Source organism: Lycorma delicatula, chromosome 6 (assembly GCF_047948215.1).
Source record: "Lycorma delicatula isolate Av1 chromosome 6, ASM4794821v1, whole genome shotgun sequence".
Taxonomy (NCBI): Eukaryota; Metazoa; Arthropoda; class Insecta; order Hemiptera; family Fulgoridae; genus Lycorma; species Lycorma delicatula.
The window spans coordinates 110,085,270-110,108,184 of record NC_134460.1 but is presented as its reverse complement, the minus strand read 5'-3'; the positions used below and the strand labels follow the sequence as shown (position 1 = coordinate 110,108,184).

The 22,915-nt window shown below is 29.3% G+C and overlaps 1 protein-coding gene across 5 annotated transcripts in view; it reads left to right on the top strand.

Annotated features, from left to right (window-relative positions):
• Pgm2a (phosphoglucomutase 2) overlaps positions 1-22,915 on the top strand; it is a 42,073-nt gene that overhangs the window by 5,015 nt on the left and 14,143 nt on the right. For 4 of the 5 annotated variants that reach the window (XM_075368307.1, XM_075368308.1, XM_075368306.1 and 1 more), the window contains exons 2-7: positions 4,326-4,414; positions 8,328-8,578; positions 14,309-14,498; positions 15,861-16,112; positions 17,055-17,239; positions 19,945-20,125. In XM_075368307.1, coding sequence (XP_075224422.1) covers positions 4,340-4,414; positions 8,328-8,578; positions 14,309-14,498; positions 15,861-16,112; positions 17,055-17,239; positions 19,945-20,125 — 1,134 coding nt within the window. In that variant the 5' untranslated portion in view covers positions 4,326-4,339. The remainder of the gene's footprint in view (positions 1-4,325; positions 4,415-8,327; positions 8,579-14,308; positions 14,499-15,860; positions 16,113-17,054; positions 17,240-19,944; positions 20,126-22,915) is intronic. The other variant, XM_075368310.1, reaches the window with a different exon arrangement.

The following is a 22,915-nucleotide window of genomic DNA, read 5'->3' as shown; positions in this document are numbered from 1 at the left end:
CTATGTAGAGAAATAGCATAACTATGTAAGTGCTTGTTACAAATAAACAATTTTTTATTTTCACTGTGGTTTTAATTTTGTGACCGATCGGACCTTGAAAAAAAATAACCCTCGTAGTTATCAAATACCAAACATCATCAAAATCAAAAATAGTGATGCACTGATCATTTGTTGAATTAAAATGGAATACCCCAAATATATAAACTCTGATGTTATTGTTAGCCTCTTAGAATTATATAACATTAGGTAAGTGTAGAATAAAGATGAACATACAAGTATAACATAAATGGTCATTCGTGTGCCATTCTTTATATGTATATAATATGGCTGTTGAAAAGCCAGATCAGGAAAATTGAATAGTAGTTGTTAAAAAAGTTATGAAATTTTAAATAAATTTACTATGAAAATTTTCTTGTACTCTTCTATATAATTATTTACATTATAATATAAAGAATTAACTTGTGACACTTATTCAAAAAATTGTGTACTATCAGAATGAGCCAATTAAAAAAATTCTGGTAATAAAAAATTTGTAAAAAAGGTAATAAAAAATTGATAAAAATCATCAGTAAAAGTTGTTTTAAAAACATGTAACTCTTATGATATTTTAACAAAATAATACAACAAATGAATTTAGCAACATTAAATACAATTGATCCTAGTAAAGGATTTGAATACTAGAATGTGGATACTGGTGTTCTTTGATGGTTGGGTTTCAATTAACCTCATATATCAGGAATGGTCGACGTGAGACTGTACAAGACTACACTTCATTTACATTCATACATATCATCCTCATTCATCCTGAAAATGAAATATTTCATAATTTCATTAACATGTAGATAAGATGTTCCAGACTAACGTCCTATTCCAGTTTTGCTAGCATCTGTTTATATCAGATAGAAAAAATATATGATGCATTTGTAACAAACATGGTAGAATTATTTCTGTAATAAAAATCGAATAACATTGTTCAAAAGCAGTATATTCCTTTAATGTATAATAAAATAATCATTTAACTATTTAATAATAAAATAAATGGGTTTAATAATTATGTATTCATCTAACAATGTATAAATATATATATATATATACACACACGAGCGCACGTGTGCATGCATTTTTTGCTATATCTTCATAGTATAGTTAATTCAAATATTAATTTACCTTATGTAATTTCTATCGCCTGTTTGTCTCTAATTGTATTCATTTGTTTGTGTATTCATTTGTTTGTGGTTTGTTTTTGTTTGTGGTATTCATTTATCAAAAGAAAAGTATGCCAACATAGGCTGCAATTATAGTTGATTCTGTAGAAAAAAAAATTATAGCAATATGTAGTTTATACTAAAATTAGTTTATTAAACCATTCAGATATATATAGTTCAAGAACTGATATATAAATATCAGAACTAATGTGAATGTATTTTACGTAATTTTTAATCAGTTGAATGTAATTATAAAGAATTATATCGTTAATCATAAAGATATACAATGTAAAAAAAAATAATAAGTAAGTAGTAATTAAAAAAGTAAATTAAAGTAAACAAAAATATTAGTAGAAATGATGTTAACCTTCAAAAACTGCAATAAATAAAAGCTAACATTTTCAGAGTAAAATAACGTAACATGTTATATGACATGAAATACCTACGTTTAAATTGGGGTTTTAATGCTAGTTTGTCAGTCATTTATTATCAGTAATTTAATAAATTGGCATTAAATAATATTGGTAATATACTGACAATTACATCAGCATTTATTTTATGTTAAATGTTAAAAAAATCTCATTGCAGTTAACACTAATTAAATTTGCTGATTAATGTTTTTTATTTTATCTTAATGCGATATATTTTAAGTAATTATATGAAATGATTATAAAAAATGGTCCTATGAATTGTAGTCTCCGTAAACATTATTTAAAGCCAATTTATTTCAATTTTAATTTTTTTTTCATTGTAAAACAAATGTATTTTATATTTTTAACAAGTACAGTTAACTGGTAGGAAGTAAAACTCCATTACATAATAAATTTGCTTATTTTATTTAAACATAGTAATAGCTCAGTATGTTTATTTTAACACAAAACAGGTTATACTTTAAATATTTTGATAGCATGTAAAAATGCACTTTTAATACTGAGTAATCTACAAATTCAGTTCGTGTGAATGCGCACTATTCGCCCTCCAAATTTTGAGACCTGATTCGGGTTCTCCATCAAAAATTTGTTGGGGTTCATCATAAAAATTTAGATTGAAACATTGGGGGATCCCTCCAGAGGGAGTCAAAATTAAAAAATGGTGTATTTTAGCACCAAATATTTAAATTATTATTAAACCATGTTTAATTAGGTGTTGTTATTATTTTTATTTTTTTTTAAACTTCAGGTTCTCCTTCAAATTTTATTAAGCATTGGGGGCCCTCCATAGGGGGTTGAAGTTTAAAAATGGCATATTTAATGCTGAAAACACATATAAGAGTAGTTCATGCTCATATATGTTTGCAAAGGGGCTAAAGTTGTCAATTCACACAACTTGGGAGAGAGGGAGAGGGTAAGAGAGAGATATGAAAATACATCCATCTGAATTGGTGGATTACTACATTGCCCATCCACTCGCTTTAACTTGAACTATTAAGTGTCTGATCTTGTCTCTTCCATCTTAGGCTTACCATTATTACTGAGTCAACACTATTAACTGATCCTTATGTTCTAGGTAATGTAGGCATTTCATGTCATATAAAAATAACTATATTTTTCACTGAATATAAATTGATGCCCTGTAACATTGTAGAATTTTACATTTTGAATTGAATGTGTATCCATTTATACAGTTTAATGAAAAAGATAATATCTGGGACACAAACGATCTTCATTTTTAGGAATTTATGGCATATTTTATTTTTCGAGATCTCTGTTAGAATGTAGATTTGATAAGATTTTGTGAGATCTGGCATTACTCAGTACTTTAAATGCTATGTTTTTGCAACATCCAAATGGGAAATGTCATTGGAACATTTCATAGGCACAAAAAAGAGAGTTACTTCCTAAGCCTAAATAAAAAAATTCACCTTCTTTCTGGCAATAGTATATTCTAGCAAACGTGGAAGGTGCCCCCTGACCAAATTCCCTTATTATTTGTCGTAAGAATGGAAATATAAGATAAGGAAGGGAAAAGGGGATGATAATAAAAATAGATGCTTCTTTTGCTCTGGGTAGTTACTGTTTTGGCTATGGAAAAGTAATGTGACTGAACTAATAAACAGTATGATTAAGACAGAAAGTCATTTTAATCAAAGCAATGCTGATCATTTTTCAAATGTGTATGTTGTACATCAAGAATAACTTCAGAAGGTTGGTTAATAAGTACATTAAGAACTTCTCATACATGATGATAATTTTTTATGTGTATGACCTATAGAAATGAACTAAAAATTTTATCAGCTCAGAGCCCCTGCCAATTTACAACTCCAAATCCATAAATTTTAAATTAAAAATGTGATTACTCAGGTTTGTTTTCAGCTGTTCCTTTCAAGATATGGCTACTTGTTATATCTAGTTATTCACCTAGCTATAATTGCCATTTAAAGGAAGACAATTTAAGATCTGGAAAGACACTGTGAAAAATATATTAACTCAAATATAGAACAACACATTTTAGAATGTCTGAATCATAGAAAATATGTTGGGCAAAGGGTGTTTGCTCAAGACAAATTGAATTATAAGAGATATCCTGCTTTCATATCAAAGGTTGTTTGTGTTTTTTTTTTTGTTGCTTAACTATACATTCTATAGTTTAATGGTTTAATAATAATAATACTATTTTAGCGCTGTTAATAACAAATGACTGTTTAACAAAAGTTCTTAAAAAAACCTTGTTGAATTATAAATTGAAATAAAACTAATTAGTTTACTAAATGAGCTTGACTTCCAAGTATAGTCAAGCTTAGCATTAATTAATGAAACTGGATTTTTAATAAACAATCACTTAGACAAAACATATTTCAATGACTAAATGTAAAATATTTGGATGGATTTATATTCATGTATAGCACATTGTGATAGAATAATAAATGGTAATTTGATCATGCTTCTGATCTATATCTTTAAATAATGAAGCTTCTGCAATATAATCAATAGTGTTTTTAGGTGTAGTTTTTAGAGTGTACTGTAAAGTAATATTTGAACATATGTTATCAGCTAATTATTTTCTTTTTAATACAGTTATCTTAGCAGCAACTGATAATTGCTTAACTAGCAAAGTAGTAGTTATTTTGATTCAGTACAAATAAGTTTTTTTTTTTAAATATTTACTTGTATGTTTTTATAGAAAAATAACAGACAATGGCTGAATTAAATATTGAAACAGGAAATCCTAAATTGAATGAAAAAATAATAGAATGGATGACATGGAATCAGGTATAATGTTTTCTCTTACATTTATTTTCCTTTCTTTTGACATCAGGAATTATTTTTAATTTTGGTTGTATGAAATGGCCATTCAGCATTTCACTAGTAACTTTCATCAGTAAAAAAAAAAAAAGTATAAAAACAGATATGGAAACAACTTTCTGATCTGACACTTTGTTTTTGTTAAAAAAACCATTTTTTAAGAATGAATATCTTAATAATATTTGTTGCATATGTTACACTTTAAATTTTTACAAAACAAATAAATGTTATCATTTTAGTTATTCAGTTTTCAGAATAGTGGCTACATTAATTTGTACATCATTGATAATTTTTTTTTCTGCTGTGCTTTGTCCATGGTAATCAGTTATATTGAAACTTATTTTTTTTAATTAACTTCATTATTTAATTGTCGAAGCTTTATTTTATTTCAACAATTTAAAACATGTCCAGTTGAATAAGAGAATACACATATTTTCCGTTGGGTTTGGTGATTGTGTTCTGTGTACATTGATTTGATTTGTTTTGCTTATTGTTTGGATGAAGACTATACTTATCAAGATTTTTTTTAATTTAGCTTTTCTCTGTAATGTGATGTATTTTTTGTTTTCTTTATCATTATTTTTATTTATTTTTCCTCGATAATTGACCTGTTACAACGATGCAGTCTTCAGGTGACATGTGTACATTGAGTATAAGTACATGTGTGGATGATACTTTTAAAAGCACTTAGTTTATGTAAAGTTGGATAGTTTGAGGTGTTATGTATGATAATATTGCCATTTCTAGTTTGTTGTACATTTTTAGTGTATTATTGTGTTTATTGCTGTTTTTGTGATGGTCAGGTCAAAAAAATGTATTTGTTTATTGTGATTTATTTAGCTGTAAGGATTAATTTGTGTGCATTTTGTTTAAAATATCCTTTTCAAAACATGATTCCTGATGATTTGAAAGCAGCAAGCCATTTCTTTTTTCATAGTTAAAGTAATTAGTTTAACGTGGAATAAAGTTAATTAGTAATCAATAAATAAAAGATTATATGTTTAATATTTCAAGCGTAAAAAAAATAAAGGACAGATAATATTTTACATTCTGTTTACTAAGTTTTACTGTTTGATAAAAATTCAAGTACTACATTGTTATTTCTTATACAGAGTGAGCAACATAAAACCGAACACAAAATGTAACAGCTGCAGAATCAGTAGGTTATGTTGGAATGAAATTTTACAAATGATACGGATTAATTAAATAAGAAAAACATAAAATGTCGCATTTATTTACCTGTTGCAAAAGATGATGTTCAAAATGACCACCCTGGGCATTGATGAACTTTTGTGCTCAACTGATTTTATTGAGAGTTGTTCGATGCAAAACGTTGTTGTCAATAGCATTGATTTTTCGTTGAATGTTCACCTTCAGTTCATCAATATTGTGGGGATTAGATGTAAACTTTCTCGTTTAAGTAGCCCCCAAAGGAGAAAATCGCAAGTAGACAATTCTGGGGATCATGGAGGCTACCATCCTCTTCTGACAGCTCGTTCATATGTGAAAGCTGTATGAATGCGATTCAGTGAAACGTTTGATGTGTGACAAGTTGCTCCATCTTGTTTGAAGAAGCTGTATTCATTTTCATTATCGATTAATTGCGCATAGAATTCTTCAAAAATTGTGAAGTAAACTTATGTATTGACAGTCCAGTCAAAAAATATTGGTCCCACTATACTATTACCAGAAATGGCACAACAAACACCAATTTTCTGATTGTGAAATGGGGCTCGAATATCTCGTGAGGATTCCTCGTCATTCAATACCTGGTGTTCTGCAAATTAACATAGCCAGATAAATGAAACCATGCTGCCTCTGACATGAAATACGACATTGGGTCTATCTGTCCAACAACAATGTTTTCGAGAAGCCACTTGCAGTAATCAAGTCGTTTCGGTTTGTCTGTCTCCTTCAGTTGTAACATGGTATGGTTTCAATTTTAATTCATGAAGAATTTTACGATAGGATGTGTATTTAACACCAGATTGTTGGGATAACTTGCGTAGTGATTTTTTTGGACTGGCAGTAATTCTTTCAATATCGGCAATGATCTGTGGAGTCCTAACGGAAGGTAGCCTATTTTGATTTGCATTTGAAACCAAACCTGTTGTACACCATTTTTTAACTAAATCGTTTATGCTACTCTTCGCCGGGATACAGGCATTCAGAAATTTTTAGATGAATAATTGACATGATTCTTCATGTACAGAACAAATATAGGCCTCAACTATAGCTATCCTCTCCTGGATTGAATAAGGCATTTTACACAAATTCAACTGAACTCATAATACTGCACTGCTAAAAAATGTACACTGCACTGACATGTAACCACTTGACAAATGGCAGCAACAATCAATAGTAACATATACATCCACTAGTCATGCTAGTTGTGCAAGTCTTTCATAAATAGTGTTGGGTAGCACATAATATTATAGGTTTGGTTTTATGTTGCTCACACTGTAGTAAGTTTGAATTGGTGCCTTATAATATTAACTAATACTAATACTTTCCCATATGAGGAGTTTGGCTTTCCAGAATATTAAAACTCGTAAGAAACTATTAATATTTAATGACAAACTGAATGAAATAGATATTTTTCAAATCTAATACATTTTTTACTTTGCTCTCATCAACATCTTATTTATTTTTAAAAAAACAGTTGTAACTTCTGTTAAAAGTTTTGTGTAATGAAACAGAGCTATTATCAAAGAAGAAGTTGACTAAAGAAATTGAACATTAGTAATGTAAAAGAAAGTTCATTCAGATTTACAATTTATATTACCATAAAAATAATGCTTCATAGAATCGTCACTCATAATTTTCTTGGACATTTCCTTTTTTCTTTTACCTTTTACTTATGTAAGAAGGTGTAAGATCATTTCAGCCATTTTTTTTAACTCTTTCATTGTATTGCCCTTGTACTCAGAATATAAACTATTCAATTTTCCCAATCATTGTTGGCCATTCTCTTCCCATTGCCTTCTGGTCTTGCCTCTTATGGTTATTTATTATTATTACTTATTGCTCATTATTTTTTGGTCTTACGCTTATTTTATGTGTCCATTCTAATCATATGATCAAATCAACCTAATGAATTTTTTATGATTTAATCAGACAATCCTTTTTTAACTGATTTCTTATTATGGATTTGCATCTTATCACCTCTTGTTGCTGTACGTTTTGCTTTTCGTACTAGATTAAATTTTCTGATGCATTTAGCAGTGTTTGTGCAGATACAGAATTTTATAGCCCCATTTTTCTTTCAATTTTTTTTTTTAGCAATACATGTAACTCAGTATTTGATTGACTTTAAACAAAATTATAATTTCTCCATCAATTCTTCTGTTTAGTTAAGATTGGAAGATCATTACAACCTGGAATATCAACAATACTTACCTGTTTCAATTTCATTTCTCACATTTAGTATTAATTTCTAGGTTATATTCATTAACTTTCTTTTTTACATGTGTGTCTGTCTTTACTTGTTTGTGGAGTCAATGTCAAATCTTTGTTACCAAGCAGAAACCCATTCAGTTACTCTCTTTTGTAGACTTGATTCATGGCCAACACAATCAACATAAACTACTGCTGTTTATATTGAATATAAACAGGTCTCATTCACCCATTTCCAATGTGGCTTCTAATCATACACCAGACATTGACATAGATATTATGAATTAAATACACCAAGGAAAAAATTCTTTCTACCTTTTTTCAATTTCTTTTATAGACTTTTTTTAGTTTTTTATTTGACTTATAAATTGGCCTTTCATCATACTAATTTTTATGACCTGTTACACTGATTTTTTAGTCAGTTATTTGATTTTAAGAAATTATTTTTATTGGAAAATAAGTCTTTTTTTTAAATTTATTACAGAATTTGCATTTTAAGAAAGAAGCAGAATATTTTATTCAAGAGAATTCTATTAAAACATTAGAAGGATTATTTCTGAAGCGTTTAAAATTTGGTACTGCTGGTTTACGGGGTCGCATGGGTTGTGGTTATTCCCAAATGAATGATCTTGTTATTATTCAAACATCACAAGGACTTTTAGAATGGCTAAAAAATGTAACACCTCACAGACCTAAAGTGATTATTGGTTACGATGGTAGACATCACAGTAAAAGGTATTCTTTCATTAACGTTACAAGTAAATGACATAAAGTTATTTAATTTAATGTGCTCTACAAATATAATCATTTATTTAGTCATTATAATGCAATTAGTTTTTTCTCTAAATTTATTATTTGACTTAGTATTAGGAATTATAATGATTTTAACAATTGCATTTTTTGTTCTTAATTACCTAAAATTTTTTTAACTATAATCATTTATCATGAGTTTAATAAATACACCTACCTATTTCATTGACAATCTTGCATAAGGGTGGCTTTGTATCTTGCTGTAAAATAATGATCATTGTGCAACAAATATTACAATTTTTTTTATACCTGAAATTTTTACCTATATTTAGTTTTGTGATAAGGGCTCCTTTCATTTTCATTCACATAGTTGTTTACTGTGTAGGTTAAGGTTTCATGTTAAACTGTTTTTCTTACATTTTTCATCTGGTTTTCTTCACCAGTCCAAGATTAATTTTTAATGGACTAATTAATATTATAATCCTATATTATTTTTAAACTAATTCTATCAATTCTTAGTCATCAGTTGGTAGATGATATCCTACCTATTTTTTTATTGGTGTGCACAATAAAAATTCATTATTAGTGCCTGGAAGCAATGATTCTATAATAAACAAACTAGTGCAACTATACGAATATGTATTGTTAATAAAATTAACAATCGAAGCACACAATATCACAGGCAAAATAGCAAAAATCTAAAACACATTATAAAACTCTAAAAATCAGATCACAATAATTATTAACTATTTGAATACAGATGTATGATCTTAAGAAATAACAAGACACTGGATAACATTATCATATTGTTTACTATAATATTTTGAATGTTACCCCCTAATTTAAATATCCAACTCAATACTGCATAACAGACACAGTTCATAATTATGAATACCGTTTAGTTGGCAGTTGCAGTGAACACAAACATGCATCAGTCTATGAGCAGGTCTAGTGTGCCCTATTCACAAACTGCAAATAATAACCTTCTCTCGACAGTTACTCCTGCATCAAGAGTTCCATGGTGACACAGTGTTCTTAACTGGACAAAGTTTATAGTGGATGGTAGCATTCTATTCACCTTGCCACTCATCACGAACCACCCTCTTAAGAAAACAGACAATATCGTCAGAGACAACGCAATTAGTGAAAGGAGGCTACAAACGAGCCCCTTTTGCCACAGTTTCAGCACACTCATTGCTTGAAATTCCAGTATGGCTGGGATCCAGCATAAACTCTCACTTGTGTTACACCAAGTCATTTCAGAAATAAAATACTGTATCTCCCAAACAGGGTGTCTGGAGTACATGTCACTAATCACTGGCAAGGCATTCATGAAATCCTAACAGAAAGTATGTGTTGGTATGTGGGGCTAATTATATTTAAGGCATTAATAGCATGACTCTGTGTCAAAAAAAAATGATAATGTTGGAAAGGCCAAACATGAAAAAACATGTTCTATTGCCATCCACAAAAGCACAACCAACAGAATTATCGTTTGCCATCATCTGCACAAGAATTCATGCTATTTACAATATTATAAAATTTTTCTTGCAAGATAACTGGATTTGTGTACTTTTTACATCGACACAGATTACAGCAATAATTTACTTGGGAGGACCACTCAGGGGGGGGGGGGTTAATAATATTGAGTAACATTAAGAACTGGAGGTAATTGTATATTTAGATTTAAGAAAGAGGTTGTAAAACATCAGAATATTTGGTTGCGCTTTAATGTGAGGTCCATAGGAGCAAATCATTTGGTTTCATCTATACCGAAGAGATGGCTTACTGTTCACTAGCAGACTTACCATGGGGTTTGAACATAACACACCTGTAGCAAGATAGATAAATGAATATTAGGTGTGTAAATATGGCAAGCTCGTGGATTGTGCTGCCACTCCTGTCGTATTGGCCAAAACAATCTTTGAAGCTGATACAGTTTGCTTTCCCAATTACCAATCTTTGTGGCAGACTGAGACAAATCACTATTACCAACTGAGGTAACAACTGGTCTGTAATCGCTTCCAAAGAAGTTTTTGGACACACGCCAGGTAAGACGGGATGCTGAACACAAGGAGAAATTAATGCACAAAAATGTACCTGATGAAGATGATATAAACATGTACAACCTGTCGTTCAATAAGCACAAATCCTGCCTCAGTCGATCAACTATAGTACCTTGAGAAAAACATGATGATGAGCCTCACAAACAGTGATGGGCATTGAAATCACCAGTTATTAGGCAGGGTAAACGAATCTATGAAAAAATCTGAGATCATCCTCACTGATAGCAGAATTTGGGGTAAGGATTAAGTTGCAGATATTCATTTTAAATGGCACCAGTACCTTCACTGAGACTGCAGGGATGTTTGCAGCCAGCGGAAACCGGGTGGCTAATACAACTAAAGGAAAACAATTGCACCTCCCCATCCACTACCCTGAGTTTGATAGTTGCATCTCTCGCATGAAGTCATGAAAAGACGCTTCATCCTGGGGACAGAAGTCTGTTTCTTGAAGACAAAGTATCAAAGGATTTTCTTTGTTTAGTAGGATTACAATATCCTCATGGCGAGAACTGAGCGCCTCATAGCGCTAACATTTGAGTGAATAACATTTGTACCCATAAAAATTAATTTTGTCTTGTTATATACAAAACTCTGCATGCAGACTTTTTATAAAGTACTATCTGGTTTTTTTTTGTGTTTGTAATGTTTAGGAAGTGCTTTGCTTCTTCAGGCACCTGCAACTGCCACCATATCTTTGAAAAGTCCTCGAGATGGTAGTGAGAACTTGGAAGCCTGGGAGGCCAGAGATACCGTACCAGACAATGCTTTTTTAATAGATTCCTACATAGGGACCTTGGTAGTTTACTGCATAGTTGGTGCAGCAAGAATTTTATTTGGTTGTGCTCTGGCTGAAGTGATTTTCGGTAAACCACTGTTGGTCTTTGCATTGAAAATACCCTTCTTGCCTTTACTAAATGTGGTGCAATAGCAGACATAAGAAATCTTACATGGTCCAACAAAGCCTGAATGAATTTGATCAGTTCTTTGCAACAAATCCTTAATATAGCCTGTTCCTGCTTACAATGGGGGCATTCTTGAGACCATACTGAATGTGAACTTTACAATTAATACACTTTTCAGATTCAGTGGATGCACTATCATCATATCTCATATGGCTGTAATGTGTACAAACTTGTTCCCTTGTGCAACCAATTTTATTGTGACCAAAACCTCGACACTGAAATCAGTGTTTCAGATTTGGTAAATATATATAGTCACACATACACAGAGAGGTAGCAAATTCTTATACGCATAGGAACAGTTAGAGCATAAAAGGTTAGAATAAATGAGTATGATGGCATATCAACACCATTCTCTTTCCTTGTAATCCTCTGCACAGAAGCGACTGACTGCAATGATAACTCTTCTGAGATCTCTGACAGTTCAATATTTGCAGACGAAATCAGAAAATGAAATTTATTGAAACTGGTTGAGTATAACTAGCATTCAGATGGAAGAACCATATAATCAAATGGTAAATGTATAATAGCAGTGTGCAGATTAATCTAATCAAATTAGTTAGAAAAATGTAAATTGTAAGTATAAATTTAAAGTGTAAATGTTAATTAAACCTGCAGATTATGTAAATTTGTAGTAGCTGACATATCCTTTATTCTTAATTGCTTATCTATATTATTAAACATATTACAAAGTCTACTACAGTGATTTTTTAGCCCTGTTACCCAATTTTAAATGTAATTTGAGAAAGGAAAATTTAGGTGGAATAAAAAAATGTATTTGTTACTCACAAAAGAGATTTAATAAAAAGCTATTACTTACATAATTGTTAAAGAATATGCTCAAAATGCCCACCCCTTGCGGTTATACACGCACGGACTCTTTTCAGGATATTAGCAGAAACCTTTTTGAGTTGCATTGGAAATATTCGTGATTAAGTCTGTAATATTGACTTTTAGGTTCATCAATGGTGTGAGGATTGTTTTTGAGGGCCTCGGACTTAAAATAGCCCCACAAAACCTCTTGCAGAAAATCCATGGTTTCTCGAGACGTGTGGCATGTAGCGTGTCTTGCTGAAACCACATTCTTGAGGTTCCAGGAGGGACACAAATTGGCGCACAATATTCCTGTGTACTTCACCATTAACTGTCTGTTCTGGCACTCATGAACAAGGAACTTTTTAAAAAAATCTCTAAAACATTTTCTTAAATGTTTTTTCATTGTATTCCATCAAAAGATAACTCTTAGCAAAAATAAAATAAAATTGACCAAGAATATTTGCTGTACTCTTAAATTAACAGTAACCAGCTACTAGAATAAATGTACAGATGAGAAATAATTGATGCAGATTATTGCAACTGAACGGACCTCACAATGATCATCTAAAAGTAGCTCTTAACACTAATTTGGTAAAGCATGATCACATAAAACAAGCAAAAAATCTGTAAAGATGTTTTATGTTTTCTGATAATTATAATTTTATATTTAGGGGTAAGGTTGCATAGATTAGAAAGGAATCAATGAAACATTATTTGAACATTTTTTATTATCCTGCTGCTATCAGTTAAAAATTTAAATTATGATTACAAACTATAAAAGCTGAATGAAATCGCATATAAAAGAGAAATAAGAAATATTACCTGAACATTTAAGTAAGTACATGCTTTAAAAAACTTCTATTGTGCTACCACTCACACATGAACTTACACAAGTACAAATCAAACAATGTTTTATGGGTTCTACATTGTTTAGTAAACCACACAAGTATTCTCAATAATCTGAGTATGTACACCTATGTCCAGGTCCATGAAATGATGTACTGTTTGGTGATAATAACTTTGCTATTGAATTAAGACACATGCTTACCATTCATCTGTTGTAACAGTTTTTCTGAGCAGAATATATTCCATAGTAATGGGCAACAACCAATCAGTGGATCTTTCAGCAATAACAACTAGAAACTAGAGAGAAAAAGTAGAAAACAGTCTTAAGTTTCTCACCAAACAGCTACTGTTAAGCCAAAGTTCACTCTACTTGATTTTTCTATGAAAATCAACTCTAGTTAATCTTAGAATTTATTTCTGAACCACCAGTTTTGGTTAGATTTTACAATTTATTGTTTGTACAAATTTCCCATTTATAATTACACAAGTCTACTGCAATCTTGTGATGAATTTCTAATCCATGTTCACAAAAGCAATAAATGAAGCATAATATTCCTTTTAATAGCATCTTGGATATAGTTAAAAAAGTGTTTTATCATAACTTTTTGAATTCATTTGATTCTTTTGGGACAAACCCACCAATAATTATTAAAAGTTCAAAATCATGACTGCTGTTTCATGGTAACAAAAATCATGATCACATTCTTGAAGTCTGTATAAATTAATTGCTCTTGGAAAGATTTAATTGAATTTTCTTCACTCTTATAAGTCAAAACGAAGAAAATTCATATTATCACAACCTCAACTAGAATAGATCTGTTTGAATGCAAGATGGCTCTTCCTACTGCTTATACAGTGGTAAAGAACACAGACCATTTGTTTTCGCTTTCTACTGCTTCAAAGAGAAAAACTGATTATAGAATTACTTTATTTTATTCTATTTTAAAATTATTTTGAATATTGAAAGTCATAACAGGGTAGCAAGGATAACAGATAATATTTTGTGTACTTTTTTATTGTTAAAATAGGTTTGCAGAACTGGCTGCTGCTGTGTTTGTCCATGGTGAAACAGATGTATACTTATTTTCTAAGCTTGTTCCAACACCATTTGTATCATTTGCTACTGAATTAATTGGTGATCTTGGAATAATGGTTACTGCATCTCATAATCCAAAAGATGATAATGGTTACAAAGTATATTGGAAGAAGGGAGTACAGGTAATTTTATCGACCTTTCCCTTCCACTATATAGTTTAATGTTTTGTTTATTTTTTACTTTATTTTTAAAATTTACAGTAAAGAAATTTAGTTTCTAATTACAATCACTCAATAACATAGTGAATAACAATTAGAAAATTAAAAACAAAATAATTTATAAATACTATAATTCAAAACAAAAGATAATAAAATAAAATTTAATTAGATAATAAAGATGGTGATCATGGACAGTAAACTAGATCCTATACAACCTGTTGAATGGCTCAACAATATCTGAAACAATTCAAAAGGTAGTTATTGAAAATTATAGGACAAATAAATGTGTTATTAAAATCACTTAAAATTAATTGAAAAGAAAGGATATAAAAAGATATCTTTCGTATATTGTAAACCAGAACTAAAAATATAATATTAATTTTTTTTAAATGTTACATCAGCTAATGCTCAGGTGAGAATAATATTAACATAGTCACAAAATCAAGTGAAACCATTTTGATGTAAGTTAATAAAAATGTGTATTAATAGAATTTGTTCATTTTTTCATTTAAAAAGTTTGTAATTATAAATAATGTCATGCTTCTCTTTAAGTGGACTATGCAATTATTGCTATAATGAGAATATTATTTTTTTTTACAGATTTCCTTAATTCTAATTAATCTATGATTGTTACTAAGTGGCCTTAAGTAGCCTTGATCTGCAGTTCACAATAGGCCTTTTTTATCTCCATCTCATTGGCACTAAGTTAACGTCTTCATAAAAGTACTTTGAACTTCAGAGTATCTTCATTACTTAGTATAAATCACTTCTTAGAGCACATAAACTTCTGTTTATTTTTCACTTTTTTCAAGTGATGCAGTAATTAAACTTTCAAGATTATCTTTCTGAGATCTTTATTCAAACAGTAATCAATGTTAAAACTAACATTTGCTCAAACCAACAAAAAATTTCCATAAACACACTCTGAACTAAGTACAAATTCAGTTAGAAGTAATTCACATTTAAATAGATTATCTGAAGACATAAGAATTATTGGGTGGGGATAAACAAAATAGATATAGGTTCCTCTGCACTCCATCTTATCATGTTCCACTTATCATCAACTATCCCAATAATTGCTGGTTTCTTGACTGTTATCTGTTTGCACTTGTTGGGTTACAATGTTTTATTTTTTAACTTAATTTATTTTAACTTAATCAGTTTTCATTACAATTTACATTTTTTTAAAGCTTAATTTCATGTTTATAAAATTCCATGGTTTTAGACAGTAATCATCAGCTGTCTATCAGATTGGTTATTGATGTTTCTACTTATTCCTATTACTCAAATGTTAAATAACATTTGTTTTTTTAATTTTTTTCTCAGATAAATGCACCATTTGATTTTGAGATTCAAGAATCTATAAAGCAAAATCTGGAACCAAAACCAACATCCTGGAATACATGCGTTTTAAATAATAATGTAACTGATCCACTGATTGCAGTTATGGAAACTTATTATTCAAATATATGGGATGGACCTTGTGACTCTAATGCTGATGTTGTGTTTACTTATACTGCTATGCATGGTGTTGGATATCCATATATTGTTGAAGCTTTCAGAAGAGCCAAACTTAGGGTAAAAGAGTTTTCTTAATTATCTTTTTTTTAAACATTTGTTAAAAATATTGCTTGTCCTCATGTGTGAGTTTTTTTTTTACTTTTGCCTTAACAATAGTACCACATTTACTTATAAAGAAGTAAAATAAATTTTTTATTGTTTATTTTAATAATTATACTTGTGTTTATAAAATCTCAACTTTGCAATGTGCCAAACATTTAAATCCAATTTAGGGGTTTTGGGTCATATTCCACTAATGGATTGATAACAGAAAGACATCATCAAATAAATTATCAAAAAAAGGAAAAAATAAAATAGGATATGTTTTAAAGAAGACTAGTTTTTTTAAAGATTGGATGTAATATTGGTGAAAAGGAAATATAGTAATGAAGAAAAGATTAATTTAAAGATGAAAGGATTAATACAAAGAGCTGAAGAGTAGCAAAAAAGTCCCATGGAAAGAAAACTACCATTAATAAAGTGAAAACATTTACCTTGGAATAACTAGATTATATTGCTTTTAAACAGATTTTAAATTTAATTGCAATAAAGCAGTGTTGTTATTTAGTATTGTTGTGAAATCGTACCTTAATTTGAACTCTAGATGCCAAAGTTCACCAGTATCACATGTAAAACAAGTTGAAATTTACAATATCTTAACTGAATTTGAACCTTTGTCCAGCAGAATCATATAAAATATCACACTTAGATATTTTTATGACCATTTTCCTAGATATTTGCTATAAGTGAATTGTAGATTTTTCAATTCATTTTATTTTTAAATTGTAAAAGTTTTAAATTGTTCAATTTTATGTCTGTTATTTATACATTTTTAAGTGTGTGATTTATTTTCACTGAATCATTTGATTATTATGGCTAAATTTGTGTGGCTTATTTCTCAAGCAGTAAGATAAATATTTTGATGTTATGACTTATTTAATGTATAATTAAATATTGCAGCCAGTCATACCTGTTGTAGAACAAATAGAGCCTGATCCTGAATTTCCTACAGTTAAATTTCCAAATCCTGAAGAAGGAAAAAGTGCAATGGAATTGGCAATGAAAACTGCTGATGAGAATGGTAGTACTGTGATATTAGCAAATGATCCTGATGCAGATAGATTAGCCCTGGCTGAAAAAACACGGTAAATTAATTTTTAAATAATGAAACATAATTTTTGTGAGTGCTAGCTTATAGCTTATAAATTTTTATTTCATATTGGTAAATATTTCTGTATAGTAAGAAATTTCAGGTAGTTTGTCTGTAAGAACTATATAATAGAGATCTGGAAAGATTATATTCTAGAGTGGAAAGGGAATAATATTCAGCCGTTATTTGTAAGATACGACCTTACAAATAACAATACTTATTTTTTCTTTTACATAGTTACAGTCTTGTGTTTAAAATTGCTTTGACAGTTTTCATTTTCAAATGGTTCTTTGCAGTCATGGTCGTCATGGTTCTGCCCATCAAATCATCCATGACAAATTCGGTTTCCATTAAAGGCTATTGTTGAAGAAAGTGTTGTTGTTGTATAATAACCCTTGCTCACACATGTCTCACCACACCATTCAAACCATCAATTAGTTACATTTTTGGACACCCCTCCTAGCCCAGATCTTGCTCCCTCCAACTTTCATCTGTTTGGGCTGCTCAAGGATGCTTTGCAAGGTTGTTGATTTTCCAAAGACTTAAAACCTGCAGGAAGTGGTGCAAAAGTGGCTTCGTGACCAACCAAAAATGTTCTTGTTGGAAGGAATACTTTGTAGACCGCTGGACCAAGTGCATTGATGAGGAAGGTGACCTGTAGATAAATGACATACATATTGAACCTCTACTTTTGTGTAAATAAATTCCAAATGAAAAGTACAGATGATTTTTGACTCTCTCTTATTAGCATCATTTTAGTCTTTCTTCCTTTTCCACTTTTTAGTGTTAGTTATTTATGGATGAAAGGAGTTTTTACTTCAAAAATTTTTTGAAGAATTCCTTTCCCTCCCTAGTTTTAAGTACTTTAGGTAGTTATAAAAATTTGGGATTAGATTTTGGTAAAACTTTTGACTATAATAAGTAATTTACTTTAGAGTTTCCATCTAAAGTAAATACCATCTAAATTAAATTATATTTTATGTGACAATTACTTTCTTTGTATTTATTTTCTTGCACAATTAATTAATATATCCAGAAATGCTGATTACCCTTTTGTGAAGGATTTAGAACTTGTAAGAACTTGTCAAAATGGTAATGATTATATGATTTGATAGATGACTGTAGTAGCATTTCTTCATGTTTTATGAATGACCTCATTATAATGAATGAAGTGACCCAAAGTTAATTTCTTGCTATTGTTATGATAACATAATAATCTGGCTCTGTTGTGATTATCTGCGTAATCTGGTTCTGTTGCGATTGGTTACAGCCAGAATTGTTTAAGAAGTGTCTACTGTAAACACACTGATTTTTAAACAATCTGTTTTTATATCCTAATTATTTCTCTAATAATTCTTACAGCAGCCAAAAGTAGCTTTGTGGTGAATTATTGACTAATCCAACAGCATATTTTCTTCCACAATTGAATGAAAAAAACAGTATTTCCAAAGAATATACATTAATACTTGACGTAATGGGTTGTTTAATCTAATCTTGATTTACAACTATCTGTATTACCGGTTTTTATTCCACTAACAAATTTTTTTTAATGTTCAGATTACTAGCTTTTTTTAAAAAAACTTCATAGCTAAATAATGAGAGTTTTAGCTTAATTTGGACAAAGTTGGAAAAATTAGCAAATAATATGTTAAATTAACAGATGAAAATGAGAATCTGTTTAACAAGAAGTAATTTTAATTAAAATTCCTAGTAGTATTTAAGAATAGATTAACTAACCTGTCGCAACATACAGCTGGATCAGTGCAGTTGTTTCTGTAATGACATTATGCACAGTTAATAATTGTAAACAAGTTTCCCCATTTAGCATAGTTTTAAACTCTAGATTAAGAGTTTTGTCTCATTTGAAAAAAAAAGAAGTAAGTTTTCTGTGTTTAAGAGATATAAACAACCAAACCATAAATCGGCTCGCTTGGTTCTGATGAGACCCTCCTTTTCCTAAGATTAATAAAATCTCTATCCCTTTTCTTAGCATTCTGCATACAGTTGTAGAAAGAACTTAACTTGATTTTTTTTCTTTCACTCTTATAATGATGACATTTGAATTTTTAAAATGATTTAGCAATTGAAATTATATATATATTTTTTTTTTAAATGCAGAAAAGTAGGCATTAGGAGACAAAAAAGACAAAACTTTTTTGAAATATTTGAAAACTATGAGTGAAATCTCTAGTGAAGGAGAATTTTTTATACTAGAAAAATTACATCTGACATTTTGAATCAAAGATAACAAACATGAAAAAAGGATTACAAAAAATATTTTATGTCATTATAGTTTTCCTTTATTAACATCTGTTGAACAGCTGAAAGCAGCAGAAAACCCATGCTGTTTAATATGAGAAACACTTTAAAATTATGAAACATTTTAGATCACTTGTTTTCACATTTTGTAAACATTATTATTCCAAAAAAAACCTTTACAGCTAATTCTAAGGCTCATTTTCAGCGAAATTACAAGTAAAACTGTCAATAATAATGCCAGTGTTTAAAAGGTTAAGAAACCCTAATAAATTATTAAATAAAAACTACATTAACTGCATTAAATGCTACATTAAATGAATATATATACTGAACCGGTTTGTAAAGGTGTAGATAAACTGCTGATTAGTTATTCATCATCTAACAGTCGTGCAATTTTTTTATATTATAATAATGTATTTTTGATTGTTTTTTTGTTTTAAGGTCAGGTGAATGGAAAGTATTTACTGGTAATGAAATTGGCACACTTCTTGGATGGTGGTGTTTACATGCTTATAAAGAAAGAAATAAAGACATAGATAATAGTCGATTATGTTTCCTTAGCAGTGCTGTATCATCAAAAGTATTACAAACAATTGCTAAGGCAGAAGGTTTATATTTTGAGGTAATTTAGTGTCATTAAACCACTTATTTATTTACTTGCATTAACGCTTATGTTAAATCAACCATTAAAAACAGTACTTTTGTCTCATTTTTGCCCAGGCATCTTTAAAATTTCTAACTGGAATATTTCTTTTCAAGGTAAATTTCTTCTGTTAATTCTTTGAATCGAATTGTTTTATTTTTCATAAGCTTGCTCTCATAGATTACATACTTAATTCCTCACCTGCCTTTATGTTTAGAATTTTGACTTGAACCTCATATTCTCATTTCATTTAACTTGTTATAAATATCTTCCTCGTACAATTTTCGTCAATATAACAACTTGTAAAAAGAATTTCAATTCATGATATGTGTAATTAAATAAAGCTCTTATTTTAAAGTGCATATAAGAGTTTTGTAAAATTAACAGGGTTACATTGAAATCCTACTTTATCTGTACAACAATTTGCAGCAGAATTATTGAAACTAGTAACTAAAATTAGGTGTTACAATACAACTTCTTATTGTCCATATGGGAAAAATATTTCGTTCTAAAACTTTTATGTTTAAAAATATTCTAATATAAATTAAACAAAAAAATTATTAGATAGTGTTAATTTAAAGTTAAAATTATTACTAGGTATGATGGGGTATTCTGCTAACATGAAAACATATGGTTTCACTCAGCTGATGATACAACCATTTCCTGTTCATAGAATACAATTTTGAAATTAAATTTAAGTTAAATTTTGATCCAACTGAAAACCCAACTTTAAAAAAACTGTCGATTCATTTACTCAGAAATAACAAAAAATACTACTTCCTGCAAAAATTATTCAAAATTTTATGAATATTTAAAAAATAATTAATTTTGAGAAATATTAAGAATTAATTATTATTTTAAGTCATTTGAACTTTAATTTTTATCAGTGTCAGTGCAAACTTTTCATATATTTAATTTTTGCAATTTTATTTTATTTAACTACAAGCTGAATGGTTAAATGAAATAAAAAGTATTTATAAAAAAAGAGCAATTGTTAGATGATGGAGGATACAATCACGTAAATATTTATCTCATGTAATAGGATTCTTTTATACTATATATTTTATTTCATTTTATTATGTATTTCTGTTATGTTTAAGATGACCTTCATAGGTAAGTTTCATTAAAATTGGTTAATGAAACTGCTGTCACCATTATACATTGAACAAAAAATTAACTGGCAGAAGTTTTACAAAATAGAATATAAGCACGCTTGACATCGGTCAGCTTTTTTTCATCAAAGAATGAAAAGATTGTATTGTGAGGAATAAATGATTTGTCCATGTATGAATTTCAGGTTTCAATATAACATGGATTTCAATCATTAATTTTATACTTATTATGATGCCTATCAAATTTTTATATTTAAAAGGAGCCTGGGGGAGGCAAGGAGAGTTCAGATCTAGTAGAAATTATTTGTGTTTTCTCATGCCCTAGAAAAGTAATGTTTTAACATAAAGTTTGAGTTAGAAAGTTTCAGTTTTTGTTAATGAAGAGGGTTGAGGGATCTAGTGTAACTGGGTGGGCAACAGGCTCAAATATTTAGTACCGTAATTCTTAATTAATCCCCAAAAACATAATAATTAGAAAAAATAATATTAGTTATTTAATTAACAAAACTAAATCTCTTTTAACGGAGCTTTTTATTGTAATCTCTTAAGGAGATTTGAGAAGAGGTCCTGAGCATTTTAACGTAATTAAAATAATACAACGGCACAATGAAATTATGTTTGAACTGTTTTAAGATAATAAATTTAATACTCTCACTTTCTGAATACACGGAAAATATTTTTCAGTTTTTTTCAAAACTATAATGAAGTTCCTTTCCTATTGTGATCTGTAATACTCCAGAGAAAGTAATTGAATTATAGTTCAGAAAAACCTTATGAAAATATATTTCCAGGTATTTAGAAAGGGGCTTGTATTGAATTTATTATTTTATGAAAATACTAGCCAGTCAGGGGGGCTTTGCTTCCTGGTCCCTCGACAAATTTGTATCCTCATATTTGTGAGAATATTAAGTATTTTACTGAAATATTCTAAAAAAATAAATATTAGCATTTTGCTGCGATGAACTTATTGCAGTGATTTTTAGCTACAGCTCTATTTATCGATCCACAAGCTGTGCTCCACATTTATCACTCCATCTAACTGCTCAGCCAAGTATCGCTTCACTCTGCTCTTTGGAGTGCAAAAGGAGATCAGTTTTTGAGAAACAGAGTGTACAATGTCTTACAATTCTTTGCTGGTTACGACTTGTCCTATCAATACTATTTTTTTGCATATCAATTTAATCTTATAAAAAGAAAGTGGCAGAAATATTTTAAATTTTAAAGTGAGAAAAAAAATCAAGAAAAATTGATTGAAAAAAGTCAAGTGAAAATTGAATTAAAATAATAAAAATTTTCAATTCAATGTAAACAATAAACTTAATAAAATTCTACTTATAAAATACCACCAAATTTTTCAGTTCGATGATTATTTGATTTTGAATGTTGATGAAATTCAAGCAACTATCACAATCACAGTAAAATTACCAAAAACAATTAAAGTTTAGCATCTTGAAAAAGCACTAAGCACAACTAAATTTAAGTTTAGCCCCTTAAAGAAGCATTAAATATAAATTATTTTCATGATATATAACGAGGTTTTGATTGCTTTTAAGTTATATATTTAGTTGTTTTCGATTTAATTATTTAAAAAAAAGGTGTTTTAAATACATTTTACTGATATTTTTTTAATTATAAATGATCACAAAATATTCTTTCA